Source organism: Equus quagga, chromosome 14 (assembly GCF_021613505.1).
Source record: "Equus quagga isolate Etosha38 chromosome 14, UCLA_HA_Equagga_1.0, whole genome shotgun sequence".
Lineage (NCBI taxonomy): Eukaryota > Metazoa > Chordata > Mammalia > Perissodactyla > Equidae > Equus > Equus quagga.
In genome coordinates, this window is record NC_060280.1 from 4913892 (window position 1) to 4925502 (window position 11611).

Consider the following 11611-nt stretch of genomic DNA (forward strand, 5'->3'; position numbering starts at 1 on the left):
AGGACTCAGAAGAGAACTGCCATACACTCCCACCACCGCACCTCCCAGCCTGCCTGTGTCCGTGTCCTTATCACCACTGACGTAGTGTAGATACATTTCTAACTTTATTGATCTCTTTCTACACCAAAACATAAACTCCTCCGGGACACACTCTTTCTCTGTTTTGTTCAGCACTGTATCCCCAGCACTTAGAACAGTGCCTGGCACACAGCAGACACTCAGTAAGTATTTGCTGAATAAATTCATAGTGCATGGCGTATGCCCGGTAGATGATATCTGTTACTAATGTAGGTTATTTTCCTAGATTCCAACCGTTTAGCGGGGAAGACAGTCAAATACACAGAGACTGACTATTCAGGGCAGTAATTGCAGTGAGACAGAGAAAGGAGCCCACACAAATTGCTGTGACCACATAGGAGAGGGGAAGGATGAGAGAATGCTGTTCACTAGAGCAGACGCTCTTCAGTCAAACCTTGGCTCTGTTACTTCTTGTCTCTTTGATTTTGGACTGGTTACTTAATTCTATCAGCCTCACTTTCCTCATGTGTAAAATGGTTATAATAATAAATAGTGCTGCCTTTGTGATGTTGTTGCTAGGATTAAACAGAGCAATAAATATTCAGCACTGAGCTCAGTGCCTGGCAGAAAGCAATGCTTTAAAAAACATGAGGAAGGAAGGTTGGCAAAGGAGCAGCAGAGGAGCTGGAGGAGGAAGAGGCCAGTGCAGACAGAGAGCTGCTGGTGGACGTGTGAGATGTGGAGGGATTCTGGGTTGTTTTGATAACAGACACATGCCAGAAATTTCTCCCCACACTGGATGTGTAGTATGAGAGATAAAGAGGAGTTAAGGATGATCCTGCTGCCGGAGAGATGGACTTGCCATCGGCTAAGATGGGAAAGTGTGTGAAGCAGGACAACTAAGACCGTCCGCCTCCATCAGAGGGTTCATCTTTACTCTCCGGTTTTCCTCATTTTTCTTATTGCTTCAAGTAAATCATTTTATAAATCCTCTTTTAGGTTGTCCATTATACATTTTGCTTGATAATTTATTGTGGGCTAGAAACTTCCATCATGCCCTATTGAACTCAGAGCTCAGAGACTTCTTCCTCCTTGCAGGAGCACACTGATTTATTGCCCTTCTTGGGATTATCTGCTTTTATGTGGTCATGAGATTGGACCTCTCTGGGCTCTGGAGTGTTTTTCATCCAAGTGTCTAGCTTGTACCTGGAATCTAACATAGTGCTGGTGGCTGGTATTTTCACCTGTCGTGATCCTTAACTAACAAACTAAGAGGGAGGCCACTTGCACCCCGCTTTGCTGATCACCTCAGCTTCAGCAAGCATTTCTAAGTCACTGATTAGAATTCGCTTCATAGTTGACCAGGCTTGTCACTGCCTTCCTTAATTTTATTTAAAGGAAACCAGCTGCGAGGCAGGTAAAATTTTGGCCCAGACTTCAAACCAATGTCTGAATGACTAAAATCCTGTTCATGGCAGTAATTCACCTCTGTGCAACTCTCGTGTTTTCAGTCAGGAATATCACATGATTATTCTCCGTGTGAGGGGAGCTCGAGCATAAGCCAGGCTGTCGTCTCTTTCCTTCTGTCCTCACCACGTGCTCTTCACTGTGCCTCTGCTCCCATGTTCATGGCTCTCTAAATAGGAGGAAAAGGGAGAGGGGCAGGATCTGACAGGCTTTGAGCACCCCCAGAGGGCCAGGCACTGTGCTAAGCGTGGCGCTTACATTTTTCCATTTCTTCTTCCCCAAAGCTGAGAGGCACTGCCTCCTTTACATATGGAAAAAGTCAGGCTCAGATCATTTATGAAAAAGAGCCAGGTTCACAGAGCAGAGTCAAAGCCAGCTCTCCTTTCACAACACGATGCTGTGTCACAGGCGAGGAGCTTTCCGGACAGGCCGCACTCCTCCACTTTCTCTCCCAGCAAATTCCAACAAAATTTTTTTGCAAAAATGTATATGCATCCATCGTCATATCACAGTGTTACTAGTGAATTATGTCTATTTCCTGGGCTTACTTTCTTCCTTGTCTGTATTTTGTAGCTTGGCTTAGACAGAAATATAACTATAGGGTGGAATTATTGGTAAAGGGCTGCACTGGGATGTGAGTTGGACCTTGCAGGATGGATAGGAGAAGTTTGGCCAGACAGAGAGAATAGAATAAGTGATCTAAGAAAAGGCAGAGCTTGGACGAAAGTAGGAATCCGCCTGCTTGTGGAGGGGGCCCCAGACTGTGGGATGAGTGGGAAGCCCAGTGAAGACTTGGGCCATTGTCACTGTGCAGAGAGACACCAGAGCAAGGGGCAAGAGAGATGATGGTGAGCATCAGGAAGATTACCCCACAGAGTGTGCAAGCTGTGCGTGAACCGAGGCCATGCTATTTCAGCACTCTAGACGTGAGATGGTAAAAGGCTCCAACTAGGTTGTTGGCAAGAGGGACAACCTGTGCAATCTCTTCCCCCATAACCTGTCGAATACTGGTCTTCTCTGGGCAAACAGGCAAGGCACACGGAAGCTTGACAGCCAGTGGGAGACGAGGAGGAGGATTTCACTAATGGGACTCACTCTGCATATCTTTTTAAACTGACGTACTGTTTAAGAAGGTCAAGAAGCCACTCAGAGCTGTTCTCTATATTTATTTACAACTACTCTCAAGGAGACCTTGTGAAATGAAGTGAGTTAATACGTCATGTGCGACATTGCTCTTCATCCAACATGGTCCTACTCAGGAAGGTAAGCAGATACTATCTTTATCGTGCACATAAAGAATTTGGGGGCATAGAAGGGTTATGTAAGTTACTCAAATCACAGACTTAGCAAAGCTTAGGGCCAAGAGCACTCTTACTTTCAGTGCTATACTGCTCTTCTGATTAAGAGAGAAGTTACAGATTGAGAAAAACACAGAATTTCAAGAAAAAGAATATATCAAGTTAGAGAATTCCTTGAATGGGGTAGAGTTTAAACATTATTTATGGAATTTGCTCAGCTGGAAATAAGGCAAATCAACAGAATGTATAAATAACAAAATCAAAATTTGTTTAAAAATAAATTTTTTTTCTACAGGCTTATAAAAATTGTTTTTAATTAAAAATCATCAATGTTTTCCATGAGCCTATTTGAAAGTTTGGGACTGGAATTTAAAAGGAGAAATTTAAGTATGATGAAGACATTTACATGCCCAAAACTAAAGCTGTGTAGTTCTATGTTCGGCCATCTTGAAGAAGCCAAGCGGAACCAGAAGTGAAAAGTAATAATTTTTTAATCAGTTGTCCTCTTTTTTTGGCTGGTGAATCCCCTGATGTGTAGGCACTAACAAAAATCGCAGGCTAAATTTATAACTTATATGTAGGTTTGGTAAAAATGAAGCCAGCATATACAGCAATCCAACCTTACTTTTTGAAATGGCCACACTTTGGAATTTTCTAAATTTATAAATTCTAAATTTGCAGTCCAACTGCCAATGTTATAAAACTCACTCCTGGGCTGCAAGAAAAATAAGCCTAGTCTGTTAGAAATGGAAGTTTTTCACTCATTGAAGGAAGCTCTTTCTGCTTTTACCCCATTTGAAAAAAAAATAGAAAAGAAATAAATTTACTTTAGTGTAACTACAGAAAATTACTTTCCAAGAGTAAAACAAGTGAGTATATTTTCCCTAATTTTCGATGTGGCAAGTACACTGAAAAAATTATGAAAAGGCTACAATAATTCTTTTTTGAAGTAGATTTGCTTTAGGTTCTCAAAAATATACTCAGATTTTTTCAAGGCCTTTAAAGACACCAGCTTTTCAAAGTTCTGTTTAGCACTAACATTAGATGATGCTCTGTTACTTTGTTTGATGAAGTTGTTAAGTAATACAAATGATTTTTAAAAAAGAATATAATTAATGTCTCTTACCTAAGAGTTTTTTTAAAGTAACAGATGTAGTATACAGTCTTTTAAAAAAAATTTCTATAATGTATCCAGTCGTAAATTAGACTTATCTTTAATATTTTTCTTTGAGTATGTGGTTATAAGTTTACCAAGTACAATGCAGAAATTGAGTGGGGTAATAAATGATATGTAATTCAGAAAAGAGTAAGACACATCAGAAGACATCAACATGGCACAGAAGAAAAATGAAGCAAAAAACACATTCATAAACTCACAGGCATTTAAGATACCTGCATTCATTTCATAGAAACCCTAAAGACATTTCTCTGAAAGCGAACAGGTCCGTTTCACATACGATAGGCAAAACAGAACAGAGGCTTGCTTCTGAAACACATGGAGACTGTGAGCTTTTCTCCCACCTGTGCATCAGAGTGGGAGCCTGGCTGAGCTCAGGGAAGGAATCTTTACTGTGTGTTTCCTGGGAAGGGAAAACATTTGGGTACATGATGTGGCAGCTTGACTGCCCTGCCCCAGCTGTTTCGACGGAGCTGTTCTGAAGCCATTTGACCTGGCAGCCCTGATACAGCTGGGACGTTCTAAGGCAGCATGAAAAAAACAACAAACTCCCGGCCCAATTTATAATGACCAATTAATCAGTGAAACAAACCCCCTCACTCCATCCCTGACCTGCACTGCAGACTCCCACCTCTGGGAGTTCAAGAATGGGTGAGGGATGGGGCAAGGCTTAGCGACAGGGGTGAAATATCGCGTGGGAGTTAGGCATATTGACTGTGTACATTACTTGCTAATTAAAAAAAAAAAAAACAGTAATTTTTGCTTTTTGACAAATCTCTGTAAAAACGGCCTCTGTGCCAAACTGGTTCTGTTCTGTGCCCCATAACAAAATCTTCATCTTCAAGTAAACATATGGCCCTCTGCAAGAAAGGGGGAGCTCTATTTTTTCTTGCCATGTGTAGGATACAGAGACTTAGCTGGCCCTGACAGTCACTGGGTCACAAGAGTTTTCGCTCCCTCTTGTGATATGTTCCTTTTGAAACAAAGGAGGGGGTATAGCCATGGACGGAAGGGTGGTATGTCTGATTAGCAGACGTGAAGACTTGCTCTGCTATAAGGGGGGCATATCGAAGTGAGAGGAGATGTTCTTTTCTGACTGTGTGATGTTCTCCGTCCCTGGATTGTTGAGAAAACTGAGCAGACTGCTTCCATGGAAAAAAGGTTTTCTTCAAATTACAACCTTTTAAACCTCAATTTGCAATAACAAATATTACTAAAGTCAGAGAATAATATACAAATATGTCAGTACCAATTCAAAGAGAGAGAGAGAGGAAGACAAGCATCCATTCTGATATTGAGTGTTAATAAAAAGAACAATATTTAGGTTCACATATATAGGATCATATTGTGTACTGATTTTTCTCCCATTTTTCTCCTATTAATTATATTATGGAAATTTTGCACCTTGAAGTTAGTTACAAAAATGAGTGTATAATTATATCAATTTCACATCAAATGGAAGTTAAAATACAATTCCATTAAAAAATCTTTATATTTCCAATGTTTTATTAAAGTCTTCGATTTTTATCTTTATGTTGGAAATGTTCACATGCTAGTCTTTAACAGTCGAGTTTTAGGTTGGTAGATATTAGAGAACAGGGCTAGTAACCTGTGTCCTACAGATCAATATACATTTCTCTTGAAGACAACTTCTACCCCCATCTTCTTTGCTACTTCCCTAGTTTAAGCTCTTAGTGTCTGTTGCAGGACCATTTCTAGGCTACGCTATGGTCACCCTGCTCCCAGCCACTCTCCACGCCAGCCAGTCCATCCAACACAGATGACCATGACCAAGACCTTTCCACAACACAGAGCCAATCACTTCACTCTCTTTTGTAAAATAAATACAAATCAAGAACCAAAGGGGTGCACTGGAGGAGGGGAGAATGCAATAAGAGAAAAACGAAACTAAGGAGACATTCACACATTTGTAGGCATTTGAGAAATTATACGCATTTGTTCAAAATCAGAAAGACACACTTTGAAAATGTAAAATGCATTCTAAAAAAAATAAAGCAATCTTCTTAAATGCATAATGATCTTGCACTCGTTCCCCTGGCCTTAGAGCCTCAGCCTGGGAACTATGGGCAGGACCATCCCTGAGCTCCATGTAAGGGAAGCTTCCTGGCCTGAGCGCGTAGGCCTGAGCCTCTGAGTGGGGCACGTCAGCCACTTCCCGGTTTGTCCCCCTCCTTCTTCTCTGTTGCCTAGCCATTTTAACCTCACCAGTGTTAAACCACCTGCAGCTTCCCAAAGCCCCCTGCTATTTTAGACTGCTATGACTTTCTACCAGCGTTTCTCTCTGTCAAGAGTTTCCTTACTTTCTATCTTTGCCTGACAAACTGATTCTTCAACATCCAGCTCAAGCATTACCTCCCTTCTAAGGACCATTTCCTTGTTTCCTCAGACTCCTTCCTCCACGTTATAATTAACCTTCTAGGCAGGCTTTAATAGACTTAAACTAATGGAGTGTGCTTATTTGTTTTCATGGCTAATGTCCCGTCCTAGACTTGATAAATCCTTGAGGACAGAATCCATGTCTTTCTTTTTTTTTTTTTTTTTAAAGATTTTATTTTTTTCCCTTTTTCTCCCCAAAGCCCCCCCGGTACATAGTTGTGTATTCTTCGTTGTGGGTCCTTCTAGTTGTGGCACGTGGGACGCTGCCTCAGCGTGGCTTGATGAGCAGTGCCATGTCCGCGCCCAGGACTCGAACCGACGAAACACTGGGCCGCCTGCAGCGGAGCGCTCGAACTTAACCACTCGGCCACGGGGCCAGCCCCATCTATGTCTTTCTTTAACTTGGTATTTTCTTACAGTTTCCAGCACAAAATGGGTGCTCACTATATGTGCAACTGAATAGAAATTTATGAGGGAATGATTAATGCCCATGTCTTCCTTCCAGCTGTGACCATCCTGTGACAAGAGTTTTTTTCTGGTTGATTACCCTTTGTCCTTTCATTTCTGAGTTCAACATCTGGTGCCAAGCAAAGACCCAGGGAAAGTGGCCTGCATCTTGACATCAGGCTTTAAAAGGCTTTCCTTTCTCTCAGGAAAGAGCAGATGAGGAAGCATTGCCACTGAGGACTAAAAACAAAATCCTTTCACAAATGTAACTGAGCTTGTTTACATATCCTGGAGAATAAATGTTTGAAAATATGCAATGGCAGTGAAAGAAGGTATCAAATTCCACAGGCAAACAGCCAGAGAAACAATATTCCAAAAGTGGCCCATTAATCTCTTCTTTAACCCACCAACTGCACAGCTTGAGAATATATTTTAAAAATCTGATCTTGTTTTAAACCACTAAAATATTTTCCAGCGTCTAAATAGCAGCCAGTTCTCCTCATGTTATTCATGCTTGCAGCCTGGGAGTGTGACCAGTTTTTTCCACTACTTAACTGAGTGTAGTATCATTTCCATTTTGCTACTGCCTGATAGTACTGAGAAACGTAAGCTATAAAACTGTGCTCGTCAAGAAATGTTAATGGAGAGAGGTGGCCATATCCTTTTACAATGCTTAAAAGCTTAAGCTGTAATACTAAAAACCTGGTTTTTATTCCCTGAAATAATGAAAAGAAGAAATTGAAGGAAATTAAAGTAAAATCCAACAGGATTACAAAATTAGAGCAGAGTTAAGGAAAAATATTTTGAGGACCAGGAGAAATCTAAAATAAATAAAAAATACATTTGTGATACTGCTCTATGACCCAGACAATTGCCACTCAGCCACATAATTGGAGACTCCTTTAAGAATCTAGCAATGCGCTCACTGGGGGAAGGCAGGGAAAACATCTCCCCTGGATACCCACCTGGATCCCGCCAGTTAGCTGGCGAGATAAAGAGGAAAATGGATTCCAGTGGTTTAGACAGAAAGCACTGGGGCAAAACCGTGTCAGCTATCAGAATGGTGAGAGTAAGAGAATGGTTCTTGGCGAGACTGACCTATGCTTGGACAGGAAGGGGACAATATCATATTCTATTGACAGCTGTAGGACACACTGAACCTGTGTGGTTCAAGCTGATTAAACAGTAACATCTCCACACCCAGTAAACTGCTGTATGTCTAGCATTTAAAACGGTGGAGAGTTACTACACGTGTTTGAGAATTTCAGATTTGAAAGAAGCAAGGCAAATCTCTATCTTGGTGTATGACCCAGAATTCCCAGGAGAGGTTTTACAAAATTCAACAAGGCTGGTCAGTTGCTCAAATGGACAGTGGTTCAGTATGTCTGGTTCAGGGAAACTTGCCTTGTTAGTGTGATTGTAGAAGTCAGGATTCGAGCAAATAAGTAAGAACCGTCATGTTTTTTAGAATCTACATTTGACCCAGATAATCTTATGTTACAAATCTTCAAACTGCACAGGGAGAGAATTAATACTTTCCACTTCTCCCCAGCACCTCTGCTTGAGCTCTGTTATCGTGTGTCTCCTAAAGGTCATATTTAAAAAATAACTTTCTACTTCTATTGAGTAGTCATTTTTATTTTGTCTCTCAGCTCAAGAATTAAACTCTTCTTTTCCCGCTGAATCCATGTATTGCAGATTTTATGAACATTTTAGAGGTCTCTGGTTCCCTAGAGATTCATATAAACTCTCCCCAAGCAAATGTGCTTGTGTGCACACACACACGCACACACACACACTCATGCACTCTCAATGCTGTGTATATCATTTCATGGGGTTCAGGGATCACATAATTTTATCTGTGGATACCAGGTTAGGAATTCCTGCCTATTGATTCGGTGTTGTTCTGGGCTTAGATAAAATCATTAAGAAGGGCCAGTCTGCCTCTGGTTCAACCTAATTTTTGCAGTGAACGCTTATGGAGTATCTGCCAAGTGCCAGGTTTCATTTCAGAGGACAAGGATATATGTTTGATGGGCTTATTTCTTTCTCTCTCTTTAGAATGTCTAGAACTGCTCTGTATTTCTTTTCATCTCCACTCAAATGATCGGTCCTGGTAAATCATTAAACATTACACATAAATTACAATAATATTTTAACCAAAGCACAAGGGTTTGAATTTGCTTCTGAGCAAATTTCTTACCATATGTTTTAAAAGACATTGAAGACCATAACTGCAAAGTTACCTGGCAAAAACAATTCTCTTTGGAGATTTTCTCTGGCTTGCCGGGAAAAGCATCTTTTCTTCAGCCAATCAGCTTCAAATTCACTGTAATGCTCATTTGGCCACGTGATATGCACCTTATAATACAGAAAGTGAATATCATCCGTATGCATATTATACTTTCACACTTCAGTTCTCGACCGTTGCTGCTTCTGAATGTGGTTTAAAATAATCAGGGAATCCAATTAGCCCCTGCGTTTGTTTCCCCCCTTATGTACACACAGGTGTCGAATAACTTTTTGGACAACAAGGAAACTGAAAGCCAAGAGGATCCATCTGAGGTCTGAGGCCCCTTATATTTCACACAAGAAAGAAAATCTGACTAGATCTGAAATTCTATTCTATGTCCTTAAAACCTGATGTCCCCATACTTTCTGTGATGACTTGGAGTTAGCCATCAATTAAGACTCCTGACAGGAGTATCAGAAATAGTAATGATGATGATAAGGCGGATAATAATAATAAAAATAACACCATTTTGAGTGTATACTGCATAACAAGCCCTAAAAACATGACTGATTTAGTCCTCACACAGCTCTGGGGAGAAGGCACACCTAATGCTCACACTTTGCAGGTGAGGAATGGAGGAGTGAATACCTCTTCCCGGGGCACACAGCCTGCAAGCAGTCCCTGGGCGTAAAGTCCTCGAGTTGAGACAAAGACAAGAGTGGGGAGAGGATGGCCTTGCTCTTCTGATAACTACCCTAGCAAATTCAGAAGAAAGTAACACAGGGCAGAGGGCACATCTGGTTGTGGTTTTGAGAGTCACACTTTTTGAGGGCTCGCCGTCTGCCAGGCACCATGTTAAACCACGTTGTACCCACAGGATCTCGCTGACTCCTCACATCATCCCTTTGAACAAGTTCTGTTAGTAGTTCTACTTGACAGATGAGTGAACGGAGGCCCAGAGCATTCCTTTTATTATAGAAATAGTTTGATGGTGTCTCCAGGGCTGCCACTCAGTGAAGGAATGTTGAACAACACTGTATATTTTATTAAAAATAGTGGTAATAATAATAAAAATAGTAATAATAATAGCAGAAGTGTCCATCTACTGAGCATGCTTACTTTGCACCAAGTACTATATACACATGGTTATGTATACAATCAAATGAAAAATCATCATTATTTAAGTTATTGGACACCAGCCCCTATATTTGACTTTGGAGAGGAGGGAGAGATTCTTTAGAGAGCCTTACCTTTTTTCTGTCAAACTTCAAGGCTTTGATACCAATATTCACATCCAGAGCTTCCACGAGAAGCTTGCGCGCTTTCGCAGAGTCCAGGTAGCAGTCCGGGCACTGGCAGTTGTCTCTCAGCCACACGGCGGGGTAGAGAGACTCCCCGCCATCGTCCCAGAGGACTTGCATCAGGTGAGCCCCGTCCAGCACCTCTGCCTTCTGGATGGCACAGTGCATGTTTCTGGTCCTCGCAGGTAAATCTTGTCCGCTACCTGCCACGACAAGCCAGTGTTAAGAGAGTCTTAGGCAGACGGGCCTGACCTTGACCTCTCAGAGTGGGAACCATTCACGTGGACTCTGGCCTCTGCTATTTGCTGAGCGGCCACTTTGCGTCTGATTTATCAGCGCGGGGACCTTTGCTCTGGAGAGAGTATTTCCAAGGCTGTAAACAGCAACACAGCGACTGAGAGTCAATAAGAAATGTGCTGCATCAGGCTCCAGACCCATGGAATTCCTCGTCTTTCTCAAAGAAAGTTTAGATAATAAGTTCAGACCGATGACAGAAGCACTTCCATAATCATGCTTGGGTGAAAGCTCTGGAATTTCTTAAGGGAGAAAAATGCTCCACAATTGGAAGTCTGACAATCGCACCTGTGCTGTTTTAGCTGGGGCCGGATTGCGCATGCGTGTTGAGAAGAAAGGGCTCCCCTCCCACAGTGGCCCTGTTCCGACGCGGGGATGCTAACGCGGTTTGCTCGGTTCAGAGGTCCTGCGGTCCCGGGCACTGCGCTCTGCTGGTCCGCCCTGCGCCGCTTCACTGCGCAGCACACCTGCTCCGCGCGGCATAACCGTACCTGCGCTCCGAAGGGAACCCGGCCGGCTCCTCCTCCCAGCTTTTCCGTTTTCATAGAGTGCCTTGATATTTCAGTTAGCTTACTCTAAGCCTTTCCTGAGTGCTTTTATGAACTTCACTTTACTTGCGAATAGGTGACTTTTTATTAAGAAATCCACGAAATGTGAGGACATGCTATATTTATAGGACAGGAGATCAAGTGTAAGAGAGGCCCCAAAGTGTTGGGACCAGGCACCTCGGTGTGGATTCCGATTCCACTAATGGCTGTCAGTTTGACCTTCAGAAATCGTGTCAAGGTTGTAAATCTTACTTTCTTCCTATATTATTTTCCAGGGCTCTGAACTTATATGGAAGAAGCAGAACTTCTTAACTTCTTCCATATGATGATCAGCTCATCATTAATAGAAGGTGACATGTGACAACGGAAACAAGACCTCATTGTGTTGGGGTGAAGGGGAGGCAGGCATGCATGCACGTGCACGCCCCCCC

The 11611-nt window shown here is 42.1% G+C and overlaps 1 protein-coding gene across 1 annotated transcript in view; it reads right to left on the reverse strand.

The window, feature by feature from the left end:
- BBOX1 (gamma-butyrobetaine hydroxylase 1) overlaps positions 1 to 11611 on the reverse strand; it is a 60130-nt gene that overhangs the window by 40943 nt on the left and 7576 nt on the right. The window contains exons 2-3 of the mRNA XM_046637878.1: positions 10288 to 10541; positions 9051 to 9165 (exon numbers count right to left, since the gene is read on the reverse strand). Coding sequence (XP_046493834.1) covers positions 9051 to 9165; positions 10288 to 10506 — 334 coding nt within the window. The 5' untranslated portion in view covers positions 10507 to 10541. The remainder of the gene's footprint in view (positions 1 to 9050; positions 9166 to 10287; positions 10542 to 11611) is intronic.